The sequence below is a fragment of the Eptesicus fuscus genome, chromosome 15 (genome assembly GCF_027574615.1).
Source record: "Eptesicus fuscus isolate TK198812 chromosome 15, DD_ASM_mEF_20220401, whole genome shotgun sequence".
NCBI lineage: Eukaryota > Metazoa > Chordata > Mammalia > Chiroptera > Vespertilionidae > Eptesicus > Eptesicus fuscus.
The window spans coordinates 72637503-72658266 of NC_072487.1; the positions used below are offsets into that span (position 1 = coordinate 72637503).

Below are 20764 nucleotides of genomic sequence, written 5' to 3' on the forward strand. Positions count from 1 at the left end.
TTTATTAAACATATTCAGTGCACTGGTTTAGATACGTAAGACGAGGCATCGTGTCTTTATACATCGCGCCTTTCACTTGCTCTTCCATCCAACAAGCAGAGGCTTACACTGCACTTCTTAGGGGCCAGGCCCTGTTCCCGGTGCTTTGTAAACAACAACGCGTTTAACCCTAACACAGCTCTGCGGGCCGGGTGCTGTGATCACCTCTGTTTGAAGATGAGGAAACAGATCAGGGAGGTGAAATGCCTTTCCCGGGTCACACAGCTGAGGTCAGAGGTGAGGCCTGAAGCCAGGCCACGAGCTCCCTTTGGATACACACCGTCCCTGTGCCCTGATGCTTACGGCCGCCGGGTCGTCCCTGGTTGTGAATCACTTCATCGGGGGCTGTGGTTGGTGCAGCCACCCCACTGCGTGTCCCAGCCGTCTTCACACGTGTCCCCAGGCTCCTGCCCAGCAACTGGGAGATAGGACTCCCCAGCGCGTGCCCGTGGGGGCGGGGAGCTCATCCGCTCCCTGGGCCTCTGGAACAGAAACACCGAAGCTGTCTGCCTTCCCACCTTTAGGGAGACGAGCAGACGCCGGCTGGGGTCCAGTCCCCTTGAGTTTTAGACGGTAAACAGGCACAGGCCTTACACACCAGGGTCCCGCGTTGGGTCCTCGGGCCCTTGGATGGCTCCAAAGTCATTGATGAAGCAAGGTTACAGCATTGGATTTGTTTGGTGATCAGCACAGTGGTGTGAAGAGGCCACAGAGGAAGGTTATCTGAGACTCAAACGCTCTCACACAGAGCTGCGGCTGCTTCTGTAACAGGATCAGACTTGGTGGTGGTGTCACACACTGTTGAAGGCACGATTTCACCGGAACGCAGTTTGTATTGTTAGACAGGAATGATGAGCTCAGGCTGAGCAATACGCTTTTTATATCAATGTTTTTATATTGATATTTTTATATCAATGTTTAATGTGGCTTCTTGGGAGGCCAGAGCTTCTGTTTAATGAAGAAGGGACTGTTCGTCCATGCAGCGCCCCCCGGCGCTGGCCTTCTCGGACCCTCACACCTCCGGTTCTGACCAGGCACTCGCTGCCTGCGAGTGTTCTCTGTAATGTCTGTGACTCTGCCAGGGATTTTCTTGGTGGATCTGGTGGGTACGTGTCCTCTCGTTGTCCTGAGAACGGCTGCACACGTGGAATGGTTTTCTCCGTGCGCGGGAGCGCCGGGCAGCGGGGCTGAGCCCTGGGGGTGGAGAAAGGCCTTCCTCAGGTTATGAAAACAGTTCTCCGTGTGTCAGGACACATTTGTCAGTTCACTTCAGGGTCGGTTTTGTGAGCCAGGGCATTTAGAGGCGCACATTTTGCCTTTTATCAGCGTGGAGGCTGACAGTCTATTTGCAGGTAGCTAGTCTGTGGAATATTTCACCTGGTCTCTCCGTGTGAATTTAGCTGCCAAACAAAGTAAAAATGGGTGTTAAAGAAGCACTATTTCCTGGGACTTTACTAACTCCCCCCCCCCCCTTGCCGTTCTGTTTCAAGACAGGGTTTCAATTATTAATTTGGCTATTTAACGCAATCCTTTGCTTGCAGTAACTTTTCTAAGGCCCTTCAGATTGATTTGGGCTGGGCTTCCGCCGGAGGGGAGGGTGGCATTGAACTTGAGCAGCAGGTGTTTCATTTCCAGTTGAGTAGTAATATTAATTATTATTTTGAGAATAAACACAGTTATCATTATTATTTCAGCTACAGTGTCAGGCATCATGGAAACATTTGTGTGTGTTGGTTAACCTTTATAGCCAGGCTGTGAGCTGACTCTTAGGTCCTCCTCTTATCAAGCGAGGAGACTGAAGCTTGCAGAGACCGTGACTGACTGACCAAGGGCAGAGCGTCAGGATTAGAGAAGGCAGGATCGGAACCCAGCTCCCACCACTGCATCTCCCCGCCTTCCAGGGGCCTCGAGGCTCCCTGGATTTGGGACTCTCTGCCTCAGCGCGCGCTGCACCCAGTGGGCACCGCCAGGCACCAAACGTGGCCATGGACTGTTCCAGACCGTGGCCAACATTCCCCATCCGTTCGTCATTGTTTCACTTTGCTCAACAAATTGTCTTCCCCGACGTGGGCAGTGGGCACGGAGGCGGAGGAGTTGCCGGAGGTCCTTTGTTCTGGGCCGGTGTGTTCTGTCGCACGTTCACCGCCTGCCCCGCGCGCGCGCGCGCTCGCGGCCTTTTATGAATCTGAGTTTGGCAGCCTCGCTCCCCTTGGCGTTTGGAAAGGGGATATTTTAGAAGGCTGGAAGAAGATGAAAAGCTAGCTGTGTCCATATGTTCCTTGTTTTTAAAAGTAGGGTCAGTGAGGTTTAGAGACTCTTTAAATATTTCGGTTTATAAGATTAGACGCGATCATCTGGAATGGCCGTGTGGTGCCCGCGGCCCCAGACGGGGCTTGTTCCTGCGTTTCTTTTATATGGGAGGTAGGTGTCTGGGCATTGCAGGGTTCGGTGTCATAAAACTGAAACGCAGCGCATAAATGCCAGGATTCGGAGCTGCTGCAGCTATGAAGCTCAGGGCGCCCCCCACCCCCCTTTATTTTAAGTAATCAGTGACTTGAAAAATAGCAGATTGGTACAAGGATGGTAATTTAAGGAACCGAAAACTCCAAGCTTCAAAGGAGTACAGTCCTTGGCATTTTTCTAAGGAAGCATTTTCTTCACTCAGTCGGATTTCCCGGGTTGAGAGTAGACATCCATTCTGAAATGTGAATGGTTCAAATTCAACATTTTTAGTTAAGACAGGGCAATCGTTTGCCCCCATTTTCTCCTGAATTATGAGTGGGAAATGATATGGTTGTTTTTCTTGATCCCGAGATCCTTGTAGAAGCCCAGAATGAGAGTGACTGTCTGGCCCAACCCTGAGACTCCAGGGGGGGCCCTGGGCCGAGGCCTGATGCCCACATAGCGGGCATAGCGGGGCCAGGCCCGGCCTCCGTCACTGTGCACCTGGCACTTTCCCTCTCCACCGTGAGGTGAGACTGGAGCGATGGCACTGCCCGTGGTCACCGCACGCGCGACCTGCTGGAGCCAGCACCTTGGGGAGGGAGGCCGTGGTCACACCCTTGGCCTTGACTGTCTCCCAGGGCCCTGCCCCTCTCCGTGGAGGAAGCGGAACTCTGTGCCCGCTGGCGTTCTGTCAGGTTCTGTTCACTCTTCATACCTCTTCCATTCTAAATTTCAGATGTAATTTGTCAGTTTAGAGGAGGGAGTCATTAATAACCATTATTTAGAACTGTCGAGTCTTCCTCTCTGTGTGTGAGTGTCTGAGTTAAGCATCCAAAACATGGGCCTTGTTGGTGGCAAACGGGGCCTCCCCGGGGACAGAGCCGGCCGCCCCGCCCCCACCGGCCTTTCCCGCGTGCCCGTTGCTCCAAGTCTGTCTTTAATCACCGAGGGGCAGCGACCGAGGGGCTAAAGCACGTCCTCCTGGAATTCATTAGTGTTATTACCAAGGACCGTGCTGTAAATTGTTGATTTTTTTTTTAACTGCTTGGAAAAAATTTCTCCTTAACGGTTTCATTTTAGTGCTTAAAGAAAGGAAAGGTTTTTCTGGTCGAACATTTGAGACAGAATTGTTCAGAAACCCTGACTTCAGTGTCCACCAGGCGTGGGCTCTGAGCCGTTGTCCGAAATGAAGCCGTGTCCTGTCATCACCCTCAGGCTGGGGGGCTGCGGGCGGAAGAACCCCCCAAACCGTCCGACGGTCGCTAAGAAAAGGAATCGGCATCCAGTGTATATGTTAATGCACGTTGTTATTCTTTAACATTAAAATTCCACTAAAGCACTAATAATTACTGTTAATATCTTTCCGTGGAAACTTACGGCAAAGGAGCAATAGTGGAAACAGTATTTAAGGGAGAGCTGCCGGCATGATAAGAATGCAAATAAGTGTTATTAGCCTAATGATTTTGTCGTCGCCATGGTTGTGCGCGGCAGTGTTGTGAATATGTCATCCGGCACCCGTGAATTTGGAAAGTGTGTCAAAACACAACTTCAATTAGTTTGCTCTAATTATGGCTCTGGAGAGTTTGTAACTACATCACTCCTCATTAAAAGAGATTTTCTTCTATGGATTAATGCAACATACAAAGGAAAGTTTCAAAGTTCCCGACGCCATTTGCTCCCGCAAGGAGCAGGGCTGACGGATGCGGGGTGCCCCCTGCCAGCCTGGCCGGGGTGGCGGGGGCCGAGCCCGGGGCCGCGTGGGCCGCCCTTCCCTCTGTCCCGCGCTCAGCTTCCTGCTGAAAGTGGCATCGCAAATGGAGCCTCCGCCGTTTCCAAAAGAGGGTAATGGAACCCATCGCGAGCTTGTAAGAGAAAGTTGCTGATCTGAGGCTATTGGGACGACCCTCGCTGTTAGCTTCTCAGTGGGGCTGGAGATCTTCAGACCTACCATTGCCAAGTGCAGCGTGCAGTCCGCCGTGGTCCTGTCCTGGGGCCCTGGAGGAGGTTGCGAGGGGAAGTGTGTTATTCCTGGTCGTGCACAAACACACGGTGTCTATGCAATGTCAATAACAGTTTCCATATAGTGAAAAGAGGACTTTAAGGAAATGTTCTCTTGTCTAAACTGATATGCAGTGATAAATGCTATTGCCAAGCGGTTACCATTTGGAGAAAAGAAAAATAAAGTCACACTTTCGTGTCCTGTTACTAACGTTCCCCTCCCCGCGGACACCAGGTGTTCCCTCGGTGCCGCCTCTGAGGGTGTGGACGGCGTCTGTGCCAAGGGGGCTGTATCTGGCGCCGCAGTCTCGCCTCACCCCACAGCATCCTGTGACTCCGCTGCATGGGGAGCTCAGGGGTGCACTTTTAATCCAAGCGTTAACTTTTAGGGTGCTGGTGGAGGAGGTTTGGGGTGCCCCTCATCCAGTTTATTTGTGCAACGCGAATATCCAAAACACAGCGTGGAGCAGGTTTTTACTGACGTTAATGCTCCCTTCGTCGTTACTTTTGGTGCGCACAAAGGATGCGTGTGTGAGGAGTGACCTCCACCCTTACAACACCGTCACTGCTACCTGGGGCGAGTTTTCCCTCCTCGGAGCCTCCGTTTCCTCTTCTGTAAAATGGGGTGAGAACACCTTCTTTGCAGGATTGTTGTGAGAACCAAGTGGGGGACATGGAAGTACCACGCCAGGCGCACAATGGGCGCTCGCGCACACGCTTTCTGCCCGGGGTTCCTTCCGGAGCCGAGTCTGGGCAGGAGCAGCCCCGCCCTCAGGCCCTGCTGTCCCACCTTTTGGCTCCTCTCCGCCCGCAGCAGCGTCAGTCACCAGCACTGAGTGCCCCAGGTCAGCCTGGGCGCAGGCCTCCCCTGCAGAGCGAGGACAGGGTCTGTGCTCACGGTGAGCAGCTGGGAAGGGGTTAAGATAGTAATTGTGTAAGTCTTCCAGGCTTTCTCCCAGTTCTGCGATAATTTGATGAAGAACTTCACCCTAATTAAATATTCAAATTAGGAATAAGTGTCAATATGGCTTCCCATTGCCTGGAATGATGATTTATTGTATTCAAAACTCTAGTGGCTCACTGTAATCTAACCCGAACCGGTGCTCTTGATTGTTTCTGCACCACACTTGCCATGTCTGTGTTTTAAGATTTAAACTAGTAATTGATTTGCCATATGCTGTCGAGCTGCACATACTTTAAAGCTCTGCGTGGAGGAACTCGGGGAGTTGGGAGCTGTGATTTCCTCCGTCTTCCAGGGGCAGCCTTCCTGCCTGGCCCGTGCGGAGCGGTTTGTTTGGGGGGCGTGTGTGTCTGTTGCCCAGGAGGAAAACTCGTTATACAGTCAGGTTGGCAGTTTGAAGTTATATTGACCCTGGCACACGGGTTGCTCGAATGGAAGGTGAGCAAGTCTGCGTTTGTCCTTCCTTCGTGCTGGCGCCGCCTCGCCGAGGAGCATGGCACAGCGGAAAACGCGCGAGCCCAAGTCCTGCGCGGCCGTCTCCTGAGCTGCGTGACTATGGGCACGTTTCTGAACCTCTCTGAACCTCCTTCCCCCGGTCTGTGAATAAAGCTTACCATGCTGGGTTGGGAAGATTTGAGGTTGGGTGTGAAGCATGAGGAATAGTGCAGGTGCCCAGTGAGTGGTCACTGTCGTAGTCCCAGGTGGCTTCAGGGGCAGAGCCTTCACCCTCCCCTCCGCCCCCCCCCCCCCCACCCCCCGGTCCTGCAGAAAGCCACTCCCGGCCTTCAGAGTCAGAAGTCCTCTTGCATGGCTCACTCCGAAGCCTCCGTGCCCTGTCTTACCTTGTGGCGTCGCTTGGGTCTGTCGTGACCCTGGCGGTACTGTTTCAGTCTCAGGGTTCCTCCCACGCTGTGTTCTCGCCTCCCGGCAGGTGGGAGCCCGGCTACCGTGTCCCCGGACGCTTCACAGGGCCTCGTGCCGTGTGTGTGCGTGTGTGTGCGTGTGTGTGCGTGTGTGGTCGGTGCTCATAGAGGCGTGGTCTCCTTTTGTTTTAAATTAAAGCATATAACCTGCAGTCCTTTATTTGTGTATCTTCTGACATTTAGAGCTTTTCACTTCTTAATTTAGTGGTTTATATATGTTTCCATTTAATTTCCTAAAGGAAGAAAGCTATGGGTCTCATTTGGTGTTTTGTTTTTGTTTTCATTTTTTTAAATTTTGTTGTTTTTTTATTTTTGTTTTCATGTTTATTCTTTTAGAGAAGTTTTAGGTTTACATCAAAATTGAGAGGCAGGTACAGAGATTTTGCATATGCCTCCAACCCCGTTATCAACATCACTCACCAGATGGTACTTTTTTTTTTTTTCACTCAAGGATGAGCCTGCATTGACATGTCATAATCACCCAAAGCCCATAGTTTACCTCAGGGCTCAGTCTTGATGCTGCACAGTCTGTGGGTTTGGACAAATGTGTAACGACATGTGACCACCATTACAGCATCATACAGACTATGTTCACGGCCCTAAAAACCCTCTGTGTGCTGCCTACTCATCATCGCCCTCAACCCCCCTGGCAACCACTGATCTTTTCACTGTCTCCACAGTTCTGCCTTTTCCAGAATGTCGTATAGTTGGAATCATACAGCGAGGAGCCTTTTCAGCTGGCTGCTCTCTCAGTAATACACACTTACCGTTTGGTTTTTAAACATCTCAGTGCCGAACACAGTGCTGGGCGTGCCGTAGGGGCACGGCATCTATGAGAGCCGCCTGCGTGCCTGTCGGCACCGGGTCGCTCTCCCCTGGAAGGGCCTGGTTTCCCTGGTGTATTGGGAAGTAAGTTTCGGGTCTGGGCATAGAACTTTATGAATATAATCGTAGAGGAAATAGGTCTGTTTTAAGTTTTACAAAACCTCACTTGATTTTCCTGGTATCATTACAAAACAAAAACAATGTTTCATCAGACCATGAGAAATGATAGTCAACTTCGCCCACGGAGATTTCTTTCTGAGGTTGGCTCCAAAATCAATGAGGAGATGGGGGAAAAGCCACACCTAAAAAGATTTTAGGGCCTAGAATCATTAAAATCACAGCATTTCTGGTCCGGATGGCATGGCTCAGAGGTTGAGCATTGACCTATGAACCAGGAGGTCACGGTTGGATTCCCGGTCAGGGCACATGCCCGGGTTGCGGGCTCCATCCCGATCTGCAGTGTGGGGCGTGCGGGAGGCAGCCGACTGGTCACTCTCTCATCATTGATGTTTCTATCTCCCTCTCCCTACCTCTCTTAAATCAATAAAAAATATATATTTTTAAAAATCATAGCATTTCTGTTTTAGTGAAACCAACTTATAAGAAAAAATTTGCAAGATTTTCTCGCATCTCTGGGTCTTCAGAGACCTGAATGCTAACTCGGAATCTCAGTGTGGAAGCCGGGGGACCCGGAGCAGGGATCCTGGCTGTGAGGTCTTAGAGGGGGTGCTGGTCAGGCCCTTTTGGCGGAAAATGATTCGTTTTAATTACCTTCCCGGGTGATCCGGTACCTGAGCATATGGTCCTTAAGAAATAAGCTCCCTGAACTGTCAGCGAGTGCGGGCAGCGGGCGGGGACCTGGGCTGACACCGCTGACCAGCCTCGGAGAGCGGCTGCTGGAAAGGTGCTTATTAAAATGCCAGCAGGTGTGGCCGAGGCCCCTTCCCGCCGCTCCCGCACCCTGCCCGTGCCAGGTGTTTTATAAGAGCCTTTTTCTTCATTAAATGGCATTCATTAAGCACGTCCTTACACCTGGCACAGAAGCTGCGCGTCACAGATGACTTCTTCCCAGCGGTGTTTGCAGGAATAAAGTGGAATTTCATTTAGCCATTTGCTCTGTTCTCGCTCCCCCTGACCACCTTAACTCAATTAGTGTGGCTTTTGCATGTTCCTCCCCCAGCCCCATTCTGTGACTTTCCTCTGCACATTACCGCTGGTCCTCGCCCACCAGCAGACGTGTAGCTAGAAAACAAGATGTGGCTTTAGCAGCAAGAGCTGGGTGCTGTCCGGAACAAGCCCGTCTGACGCTCCCAACAACTTTGAGAAGAACTCTCCTCCTACTTTTGCCATCTCCTTTTTTCCCGATAAATAGAGAAAATAAGTTCTCATTGGGAAAAAATAAAAAAGAGCACATAAGAGAATGTGGAATTCACACTCCCGTCTCAGAGACTTCTGCTGGTCACACGGCAAGCACCGTTCCTGATCACAGCCCTGCCTCCAGCACGGGCCATCCCAGCCGAGGTGGCAAAGCCTTCCGTCCTTTCTGCCGTGGCATATATGTGTATGTGTAACCACAGAAAAACATTGTGTGTGTGGTATTTACATGCTCTGTCATTCTGCATCTTGGTGGGTTTCTCCCCCTTTTTTGACCTAACGGCTGTTCTTTGAGATTTGGCCATGTTGAAATAAAAATGTCTGGCTCATTCTTTCTCCTTGTTCTGTCCTAGTTTAGTGTTACATGAAATTTCACCAATTCATTGCTCTTCATAAAGGCTGCCCCAGGACCCACTTCCTGCCTCTTCTGCTCAGATCACCCTCCCCACATGGTCTGCGCCCCGATCCCTCTCTCAGAGCCATGGCATAAGCACCCTACGTCAGTCCCACCCAGAACACCTGTAAACATCATTTTACGGCTGCCGAATATTCTGAGTCAGACATAATGTTACTTCCGGTATTTGAGTAGAGCATCATAATTCAGAACTGAACCTTGTCCCTTTCCCCATCAGGGTTCACGTCCAGCTGTGCACCTCAGGCAGGCTGCTGAACCTCTCTGAGACCATCTGTCAGAGACTTCCCGGCGCCTCAGGGGAGGAGCTGGGTGGGGATTGCCCATGCGGTGAGGGTGCCCCTGCCACAGTGCCAGCCGGGTTGTTTTATCGTTATTTCCTCAGGCTGGATTCCCACCGGGAAAGAGTCAACGCCGGTCCTTTGGTCTCATCTCCTCCCTAACGCCGGTGGTCTTGATCTGGCATCTAGAAGGGTTCAGGAAACCTGGAGAAGGGGCTGTGCGTAAATTAATAAAGAGTCCAGAGACGAAACATAATTTTGAAAGGCATTTGGGGCTGGGAGAGGAGCTTGGCTGAAGAAAACCAAGTTCTCCTTGTCTCAGGACCCCTTGCTTTTTATTAACACAATTTGTCCTAAGGCGAGGTGGAGATATACACATCAAAGGATAGGGTTAGGTACAGAATCCATTGTCAGATTGGGGAATTACCTCCGGCTGTACAGGTATTTGGCCAGGAGGAGGCAATAACATGTAGATTAAGATGTCCTGAGCTGTCTGACAGCAAGCAATCATCCTTTTCAGGTTTGGGGAAATGCCTTTCAGCCATTCCCAGCAGGCGATAACATATGTGACTCAGCCCTTGTTGAGTCCCCAAGTTCCATCAACCTTTCAATGAAATCTTGCAATTATGACATGCTGCAACTGGCTTCTGGCACCTCCTCATTCTGAAGTCTTGATTCTGAATCACCTGGAGCCTGTTAAACGTATTCCTTTCAGAGAAAGGTCTTTCTGTGTGGACTTCACATGTGAAGGACAGCTTGGAGGAGTAGAAGATTCCTGACTCGCGACTTCCTTTCCCGTCCACGTTCTGAGGCTCCACCATCCTCAGCTAGTTTGAGGGATCATCTCCCCGTGGCTCTCTCTCCCCTCCCTTTTCTGCAATACTGTGGACCCTATTGGCTTCTTTACTTAGGGTGTGGTTTTCCATTTCTTTAGCTCAGGAACGTATTTACTGAAGTATACTCAATGTACGACAAGCCTCACGTCCTTAAAGTGTAATTTGGTGCTCTCTCCCTTTTGGGAGCATGTCCACACCACAGCTCTCCATCCCTCCTTTCCTTCCCCCAGAGGCCTGCATCTCCTAAGCTCTTGCAACTAGCGAGCAGCGGACAGCAGCAGCTCATCCCGGGCTAACCCCCTGACCCTGTCCCCAAGACCCCCCTTTTCTCCAGCTTCTTAGCCAGAGCAGCCAGCCCAGGCTCATTTCCCCACCTGGCTCCTCTCCTGTTGCTTCTCCTATCCCAGGCCCTTCCTCGTTTCACTGTCTCCAGCCTCAGTGAACGTCCTCTAAAAATCACCGGACTGGTCTTGTGTGGGAGGTGAGAGCAGCACCAGGTGTTAGACCCGTGGGGTCAGACCAGACCCGGGTTCAGCAACCTCGGTACTTGAGTTCTGGCTAGGAACGAATTCAGAACCAAGACTCCAACGATCAGAGAACACTTGTTTATAAAATCACAGAGGTCATTCGTAGAAGAAATGGGCTGAGGAAGCACGTCTTAGAGGCAAAGCAAGGGCCCTTGGAGCTCGGGAGTGAGGCAGGTGATGGTAATGCACCTGGTGGGGGGGGCGGGGAGGATGGGGAGGAGGAAGGAAAGGCACAGAGCACTCTGAGTCCTCAGGGTTTTAAGGGTGGAGATTTAGGGGAGGTTCCAGGGAAGATCTTAATAGAATATTCAGCAACTTCCCAGGTGTGTCCTTCAGGGACTAGGTCTCCACTGATTGATTGGTCAGCACCAGGGCAGGGGGTCATTATGCAATGCAGCTGGTCCTGAGGTCAGCCTGGTCTGGGTTTGCTGGGCCTGGAGCTGAAATACAACTGAGGCCTAGATGCTATCTCTAGCGAGGAAAGGTCAAGGGCCCAGACTGCATGGCCAGTGATACGCTGGAGGAGGAAAGGGAAAAAAGAAGTATAACTTGATGAGCTTGTCTAGTTTGTGCTTTTTTGTGTCCTACTTAAGAAGTCTTTGCCAAACCTGAGGTCACAAGGGTTATCTCTCGTGTCTCTTCTAGAAGAGTTCATGCTATTCTTGTTAAATCAAGATGCATTTAAACAGAGTATCAAGCCCTAGGCCTCCTGGACGTAATCATTTATTTCTTCATTCCTTCCCTTTCCTGGATACTAGAATGCCCCATGAATCTCTTGGGTCATTTTTTATATGTGTGTGGGTATATGGTGTGAGATAAACATCAAGGTTCTTTGTTGTTGTTTTTTTAAGGTGGTTATCCAGTTGTTCCAGCATCATTTATTGAATAGATTACCCTTTCCCCATTGAGTCGTCTTGGCACCTTTGTTGAAATTCAATTGATCACATATGTGTGGCTCTGTTTGGACGCTGCGTTCTGTTCCATTGATCTGTGTTCTATCTTTATGCCAACGCCACCCTGTCTTGATTACTGTAACTTTACACTAAGTCTTGAAATCAGGATTGATTTAGTCATGAGTCACTTCACTGATTTTGTTTGGAATGTTGGAAGCCCTATCAGGTTCTATATTTAGTTGTTTTATTAATTCAGCAAGCTGTAAACTTTTAAAATTGTTACTTCTCTTAATTGTTCTGATTTCTTTCTAACATCTAGAATATTTAGGTTGGGTTTTTTCCTCTATATCTATCATGGTTTTCTTATCGTTGTCATTTCTGGGCTCTTTCTCTGCATTCTGAAAAATCGTGGCGGGCTTATCCTACTATGTTACTAATTCAGATTTTTGAAATTTTATTTCTGCACTATTTCTAATGCAGATCATTTTTTCTACACACAACAGTAAGTTGTTTTCCCGGAAGAAATGTTCTTTTCATCTTGTCATGTGACACTTTTTACAAAATATATTTTTATTGCTTTCAGAGAGGAAGGGGGAGGTAGAGAGAGAAACATCAATGATGAGAGAGAATCATTGACCAGCTGTCTTCTGCATGTCCCCAACTGGGGACCGAGCCTGCAACCCAGGTATGTGCCCTTTACCGGAATCGAACCTGGGACCCTTCAGTACACAGGCGGACAGTCTATTCACTGAGCCAAACTGGCTAGGGCTCATGTGACACTTCTTAGATGCCTTCACGATGATGTATTTCCAGGCTGGGTACTGGCCAAAAGGCGGGCTGTGCAATTCTTCCTCTGCTCCCTCATCTCACTTGGGGGCTCATTATTGGTAGATGATCTTCTGAATCTTCGTTATCTTTCTCTGTTCTCATTAATGTTGTTCTTGGTTTTTGTTTTGGTTTGGTTTTTGGTTAATCCTCACCTGAGGATTTTTTTTTCCCCATTGATTTTTAGAGAGAGTGGAAGGGAGGAAGGGGGAGAGAGGGAGAGAGACACACACATCAATGTGAGAGAGAGACACATAGATTAGTTGCCTCCCATGGGGCCTGGGATTGAACCTGCAACCCAGGTACATGTCCTTGGCTGGGAATCGAACCCATGACCCTTCCGTGCTTGGGGCCAATGCTCTAACCATTGAGCACAATGGCCAGGGCTCTCATTAGTTTTTGTAGAACCTGGGTGACAGGCTGGCCCTACAAATCACAGAGACCTGGTTTCTTTTTAGGGCATGTAGCATTTTATCCTCCTAATTTGAACTTTTTTCATTTCAACTATTGATCCTTCTTCATACCATTGAAAGTAAATAAACAAATGTAATTCTTCGTTACTTGGGGAGATATGCTGTTTAAATGTCTTGTCTTGCTTATTTTGTCTCATAAACTCAAGTTGTGCTCTCTGATGGGTTCATCACTGCCACTAAGAAAAGGGATCCCCTGGCTGTTTGGGGACTCGGAGGTGACTGTGTACGAGGAACAGCAGGATCCAGGGTGAGCACCACATCCGACTCCTCCTCACTGGCTGTGATTTTCCAGTCAAGCTGTGTTTAAACAGAAGTACCAAACCCTGGGCTCTGGGTGTATTGATTTCACCCCTTAGCTTTCCTCTTCTCTAGAATAGGCCCAGGAGTCTCTCGGGTCCGTTTACATTGTTATTCCTGCTCTGCCTTTCACCCTTGCACAGGTTCAGGCACACGAACAGTCGGGAAAAGCAAAACCCTCACGTGTCTTGGGCTTCACAACCCGGCCTTTGCAGAGTTACATCCAACACATTGTCCTACAACAGTGGCTTTCAAACTCTTGGTGCAGGAATTTTATTGTCTTTCAAATTGAGGATTCCAAGGAATTTGTGTTTGTGGGGGTTATGTTTATCCACATTTACCTTATTAGAAGTTAAAACTGAAATTTACTTCAGAACAATGACACCATCATGTCACGTAGCTTCTGGAACATTCTGTCTGATGTGAGAGGATGAGAGTGAAAGGCAAGTGATGTCTTAGTATTCTCGTGAAAAGAGCTGTGGCCTTCTGGGCTCTGAGTCTGGGGAGCCCTCAGGGGTCGGTGGGGCACCCACTGAAAGCTCCTGCCCCAGAAGGAGCTTTATACATCTGTCAACCCCAGAAACAGAACGGGAACTGTGATGTCACGTCTCAGAGTCTGTTTTGGCTGCGTGTGCGTGCGTGCGTGTGTGTGTGTGTGTGTGTGTGTGCGCGCGCGCGCGTGTGCATAGGGGGTGGAAGATAGCAGTGACATCTGTCTCTAACTGTGAGTGGCCTCCTCACTGCCCTCTGACAGTGTGAGAGAACAGAGGCGTCGCCGGTGCCCGGGCAGATCCGTCTTCCTTATATGTGGCCACTGGGTCCGGAAGATTAATGGTCACATTTTAAAAATTCACACAGACCTGGAATCAGCACTAGAAAATACAGATTTAAATTAACAAGGAAAAAGCAGAATCCCATCAAAGGAAATAAATCGTGCTGGCAACTATTGTCACATAATAAAATGTATTCTGGAACTGAAGGGCTTTCATATGGAGCTGTCTGCAGCTTCGTGGCCACGTTAATTGAATAAGGTTCCTGACGGGGGAGGCAGGGAATGAAATTTCCCTCAGCATCTGCTCAGCCGGAGCCCTTGGCAGCAGCGTGTGGGATGCTGCCCTGTTTGTTACGGGACGGCCCGTCCCTCCCGCAGAGAGGTGGTAGCTCAGCAGGGGCAGCTCCCTGGGTGGTGGACAGAGAAGGAAGCTCAGTAAAGTGCCCGAGCATTTGGGGGTGCTCTAGTTAGAACCCTCCAGTTACCGAGTGGATTTTAGAACATTAATTCCTCATTTGAGTCAAGTGGCAGAAATCGTTGGCCTCTGATGGCCTGCCCCTGCCTCCAGTGGCCCCGGACCTGCGGGGAGGCCCAGAGGTCTTCGTCTCTGGGCGCCACCCCAGGTAGAGCCGGCTTCCTGACGGCTTCTTCCGTCTGCTCAGTAAATAGAATTATTCCCACCTTAAGAGGTTGCTGGGAGGATTAGGCACGGTGATGGGTGTGAAGGAACCTAGCGCAGTGCCTGGCAGGTGGTTCCCCGCCAGACACAGGGATGGGCATGTCATTTTGCTGAGACTCAGCCGGCTGCAGAGCCGTCCCTGTCCCTGTCCCTGTCAGGCTAATCTGACTCGCAGAGCCCGGCCACTTCTCCTTCGCAGGTGACTTCCATTCAGTTTAACCCCAGGTGACAGGTCCCTCGGCCCAATCTGTTCCTTCTCCTTCACAGGAGGCCTTGGTTTGCCTTCTTCCCCACCTCCCCTCCTTTCTGGGTCCAGGAACAGCAGAAACAAACATGCAGAAGCAGCTATTACAGCGTAGGAACTCTCCTCCCCAGGGCTGCGGGCCGAGGCCTGAGCACTCTGCTCTCTGAAAGCTGCCCACCCCCACACTGCTGCATCAGCCGCCATAGCTGGAGTTTCTGATTTCAATTCAACCATTACCTATTGAGCAATTACTCTATGAGAGAGAGAGAGAGAGAGAGAGAGAGAGAGAGAGAGAGAGAGACACATCAATTGATTGCCTCCCACACACCCCACTGGGGCCAGGGATCGAACTGCAACCCAGGTATGTGCCCTTGACTGGTAATCGAACCCATGACCCTTCGTGCATTGGGCTGATGCTCTAACCACTTACTAGTACCCACACTGCCAGGGCTTGAATTGTCTTTTAATTTTACATTTACCGCATCACCAGGCATTGTTAGATCAGAAACTTCCCCCTCCCCCCCTTGTAAATTCCTGGCTGCTGCCGCCACCAAATTCTTGTTACATCATACCTAGCAAAGAGGAGTGGGGTGCACGCTATAATGGATCTCCCAGAGATTCCTTGAACCTCCTAGTAACGGGGAACACACACATGCAGGAATGAAATAATAGAACTAACAGTACTTCATGTCCAAGAAGGGCCCAGGGATTTTCAGGGAGTAGGTTCATCACTGGATTTGGTTGACAAATATTCAGTAATCTAGGGCAGAAATTGCCCTAGAAAATGGGGTACAGAAGTGATGAGATTTGGCCCTGCCCTTGAGGAGGTCACAGTCATATTAGGGAGATAGGCTTATATCAAATGGTTAAAGTATATTGGGGTATCTGGAGTGAGAGAGGTCATTCAGGCATCCAGTCCAGCCTGGAATAAGCCCAGGGATGGCCCTACCAAAGAGTGGGTGCTTAGATGGGGTCTTGAAGGATGACTAGGAGTTTGGAGAGTACATAAGGAATGGAGATTCTAGGAAGAGGGAGCAGCCTGAATAAAAAATCAGGCTAAGGCATGAAAAAAAAACCACATGGCATCGTCACAGATTCACAAGACCTCCCTTCTTCCTGGCAGAGGGAGACACAGGCTGGCGAGCTGGGCAGGTGTGTGCAAACGGCTAAAACCGGGTGTGGGTGCGGGTTTGGATGCCCAGGGCAGGTGTGTGGAGTGAGAAGGGAGCTAAACCAGAACCCTTGGAAACAGCAGCCTTGGAAAGGTCAGAGGAGGAGCCAGAAAGGACCATCTGCAAGGAAGAAAGAGAACCAGGCCGGGGGTGGGGGCCGGGAGAGGCAGTGAAGATCAGACCACGTTGGGTCCAGGGCAGCGAAGGAGCAAGTCCCCTGTGCCATAGGATGATCCCAAAACTTTTTGCGCAGAGGATGGCAGCAGGCCGTTTTGGCAGGAACTGTTGAGGGTCTGTAAACTGTAGGTGCTGAATAATTGCTTGCAGTTGCACGGTAATCTCCATCATGATTTGCTGCTCCATTTCCACCACTCAGGGCATCGCAGGTTTCTGCCCTCATTTTCCCACAGGCAGGCCATCTTTTAAAATTGCAAATTGGATCTTGTCACACACGTCTCTGCTTAAAAATCCTTCTGGATACCGTCAGAACCCTAGCAGGGCCCTGAGAGCCCCCAGCCCCGGAGTAGCTGCCGCTCTGCACAGGTGTTCGTTCTATCCTTAGTTAGATCAGGTGTGTCTTCTGGGGGCTTTCAAGGCTCAGAAACCTCCGGGCGTGGCAGCCCTGAAGCGCATCTCTTCCCTGGCACTCCCCTCATTGGTGCAGTGGGTGCAGCAACGGCACCCGCCCGGCCAGCCTCACGGTGTGCAGCCGGGCCGTCCCACGGCGCCCGTGCTCAGAAGGGCCCCACGCTTGCTTCATGCCCTGCTGTCACCGTGTTGAAATTCTTAATGATGTTTGAACCAGAGCCCCAATTTCCATCTTGCACCGAGCCCCGCACGTCGCAGAGCTGGCCCCTTGTCTGCCTCGGAGGGCGGTGTGAGGAGCCATAGAGAACTTGGGAGACCCGCACACCCCAGGGCCCGGCGCGTGGCAGGCCCTCTCTGCAGGGTCACCTGTCATCATTTTAGCTCTGCTCAACCACAACCGCAGTCAATAATTCATCCTCGTGTTTGCTCAGCTCCATTGACTAAGTGCTGTGGTCAGAGGCATTGATCAACTGCTTAAGCCCTCTGCAGCTGCTCCTCACCTCCGGCTTCCCAAACCCGGCCAGGCTTAGTCACTGTGGAGCTCGTTAAGCAGAGATGCCTGTGGCCTGCACCCCAGGCCCCCTGAACCGGCTCCCAGGGTCTGGGCTGTGAATCTGTATCATTAGCAAGTTCCCGGGTGACTCAGATGCCTTGTCCGTGCCGTGATGGGCAGAACAGAGTTGGGAACCTTCATCTTCGGTCAGAGAACCCACTCCTCTTTCCTCTCTGGCCCTGGCCTGAGGAGGTGTCACAAGAAGCTCTGGCCCTTTATCCGAGTGGGTCGTTCCTTCCTCTCGGACTCACTCAGCACCCAGTTGGTGTTCTCCTCCGAGCGTGTCATGTTGAAGGTGTTTGTTCCTGCACCTCTGTCCCCTGAGGCCTGAGGGCTCCTCAGGGCCACCTGCACCCTCAGGTAGCATCACGCACGTTCACTACCCACGGCGGAGCGCCCCGTGGCCACACGTCCGGTGGTTACGCTGCTGCTCCCCCTGCAGCCCCGAGCGCACCCTCGGTGCTCAGGGAAGCCCTTCTGTTGGGTCAGCTGGGCTGGTCGGCGGCACTGCCTTAGTGCTCACTCCACAACCGGCAAACCAAATGCCTTTACAGCAAGCATGTCAAACTCGTGGCCCACGGGCCGTGTGCCTCATTCATTTGGCCCGTGTTAGCCTTTGAGTTTGACATGCGAGCTTTACAGCCTCGGCGCCCAGGTCTTCCTGGGAGGGTCCTGCTCACTCCTGGTCCGTGGGAACAGGCCTCCCCAGAGAACCCTACCTCCCAAGAGTCCTTGAGTACCAGTCGTTCTAGGACCATGGTCGGCAAACTGCGGCTCGCGAGCCACATGCGGCTCTTTGGCCCCTTGAGTGTGGCTCTTCCACAAAATACCAACAGCCTGGGTGAGTCTATTTTGAAGAAGTGGCTTTAGAAGAAGTTTAAGTTTAAAAAATTAGGCTCTCAAAAGAAATTTCAATCGTTGTACTGATATTTGGCTCTGTTGACTAATGAGTTTGCCGACCACTGATCTAGGACATCCCCCACGTGTTAAGTGAAAAAGGCAGCGTGTGAAACGTAAAGCTTTCTTACATAGTAGATGCTTCCTGCCTTTTGGAAAGGACTGAGTGTGGCTGAAGCTCGGGTACTGAGCTGTTTCAAACCAACCCTCTCCAACCCCCGTCATACCAAGAAGAGGGTCATACCAAGAAGAGGGTCATACCAAGAAGAGGGAGTTTTGCTCTCCCCTCAGACCTATGGGGTTTTAAATGTTTCTCCTGTCATTTTCCTCCTGCTTTTCTGCATTTACTAAGGGCAGCTGACAACCACACCAAATGGGTTATTTGCTTTGATTGGATACTTGTAGCTTTTTAAAAAAATTTTTATTTTTATTTCTTTATTGATTAAGGTGTTACATATGTGTCCTTATTCCCCCATTACCCCTCATCCTCCCACTCATGCCCTCACCCCCCTTGTTGTCTGTGTCCATTGGTTAGGCTTATATGCATGCATGCAAGTCCTTTGGTTGATCTCTCTCCCTTACCCCCACCCTCCCCTACCTTCCCTCTAAGGTTTGATGGTCTGATCGATGTTTCTCTGTCTCTGGATCTGTTTTTGTTCATCAGTTTCTGTTGTTCATTATATTCCATAAATGAGTGCGATTCATATAATATTTACCTTTCTCTGACTGGCTTATTTCACTTAGCATAATGCTCTCCAGTTCCATCCATGCTCTTGCAAATGGTAAGAACTCCTTTTTTACCGTAGCGTAGTATTCCATTGTGTAGATGTACCACAGTTTTTTAATCCACTCATCTGCTGATGGGCACTTAGGCTGTTTCCAAATCTTAGCTATGGTGAATTGTGCTGCTATGAACATAGGGGTGCATATATCCTTTCTGATTGGTGTTTCTAGTTTCTTGGGATATATTCCTAGAAGTGGGGTCACTGGGTCAAATGGGAGTTCCATTTTTAGTTTTTTGGGGAAACTCCATACCGTTCTCCACAGTGGCTGCACCAGTCTGCATTCCCACCAGCAGTGCACGAGGGTTCCTTTTTCTCCGCATCCTCGCCAGCACTTGTCGTTGATTTATGGTAGCCATTCTGACCAGTGTGAGATGGTACCGCATTGTCGTTTTGATTTGTATCTCTCGGATAATTAGTGACTTGGAGCATGTTTTCATATGCCTCTTGGCCTTCCTTCTGTCTTCTTTCGAAAAGTATCTATTTAGGTCCATTGCCCATTTTTTTATTGGATTGTTGATCTTCCTTTTGTTAAGTTGTATGAGTTTCCTTGGATACTCGTAGCTTTAATGGCCAACACCTATGCCACAAAAGACATGCTGTTCAATCGAGGGTGCTTTCCTGAGCACCTACTATGTGCTCCCACCGGAGGGGACACACAGACAAGCAATTCAGAGGAGCAGGCCATTCCCATCCTCCGTGGTCCTTAGCTTCCTGGATTCACCTGGTAACCATGCCCAACACCTTATTCACAGAGCGCTTCCTGAGCTGCTGTCCTAGCTGCCCTGCGTGGAAGCCGAGGGATGGAACATGGGACCAGGACACAGAACAGCCGAGGCTCATGTCCAAAGCCGGAGGGTTCTGGGCCCGGGGGTGTATTTACCTGGTGGGCAGAGACCTGGACTGAGCTGCCACCTCCTTGAAGCACCCTGGGCGTGCCGTGGCTGGGAAACCCTTGCTTTCTCTCGGATGCCCTTCCCGCTGGAAAGGTGGCTGCTGACGCCTGGAAACTTCTGAATTCCTCGGGGAACTCGGGCTGGTGGAGGAGGCCTGCTCTCCAGGAGCGCTTACTCCGCGCCGTGCTGCTGGGGGCTGCCGATGGCGACGGTGCGTTCTGCGCCTCGGGAATGCTTCCTGCACCCTTAACCTCCTGTTTCTCTGTCTCTTCCCAGGCACATCTCCCTAACGCTGCCTGCCACCTTCCGGGGCAGGAACAGCACCCGGGCTGACTACGAGTACCAGCACTCCAACCTGTACGCCATCTCCGGTACGTGGGGCCCCGCTAACGGCCGCTGCCGGCTGTCCGCACCTCCTCCCTCCATGTTTCCAGGCTCCTGGGGGCATCCGTCTTGCCTCCTCTTCCCTGCAAGGGGCCTGTTCCCAGCAGCGACCAGGCCTCCCTTTCCTTCGTGTCACCGCGGCACTCAGAGGAGGGCCGGATACACAGCATGTTTTGAAACTAATGATGAAAAACAATGTGTGTGTTTCACGAGCTTGAAGGGAGGTTTCCAGAGAATAGTCACCACATTGTTCACCTGCCAGGTCCAGGGCAGGTTTCCCATGTGGCCCGGGGGGGGTGGGGGGTGAGGGAGGAGAGGGGGGGCGCGCAGAGCTGGGGCCTGGTCCCTCCCACCCGCATCCAGGGCTGTCCGCCTCTCATCTCTCACAGCCAGGTCTGTGGCCAGAGGGTATACGGGCGGCCTCCCCCTCACCCCCACATATGAGTCTGTGATTTCTGAACTCGGCCTGGAAATTGATAGTGTTACCTTGGCAGGAACTTCATCAGTCCTGGTTTTCCTTTCCCCTTCACCAGGGAGGGCAACTCACAGCCTTATTACAGAATTGAGATTCATTAGGTGCCTGGCGGGCGGGTGACTTGCCAAGAGCCTCGGAAACCCACCAGCTCCCCTCGATTATACTGGGCCTCCCGTCAGGGTGTCTGTCTGAGGGGGAAGTGGCAAATCAGTG

General features: G+C 51.0%; 1 protein-coding gene across 2 annotated transcripts in view; it reads left to right on the top strand.

Moving 5' to 3' along the window:
* The window catches only part of MVB12B (multivesicular body subunit 12B), a 139100-nt gene that overhangs the window by 59452 nt on the left and 58884 nt on the right, over positions 1-20764 (top strand). For both annotated transcript variants that reach the window (XM_054727427.1, XM_054727428.1), the window contains exon 7: positions 19969-20063. In XM_054727427.1, the coding sequence (XP_054583402.1) occupies positions 19969-20063 (95 nt within the window). The remainder of the gene's footprint in view (positions 1-19968; positions 20064-20764) is intronic.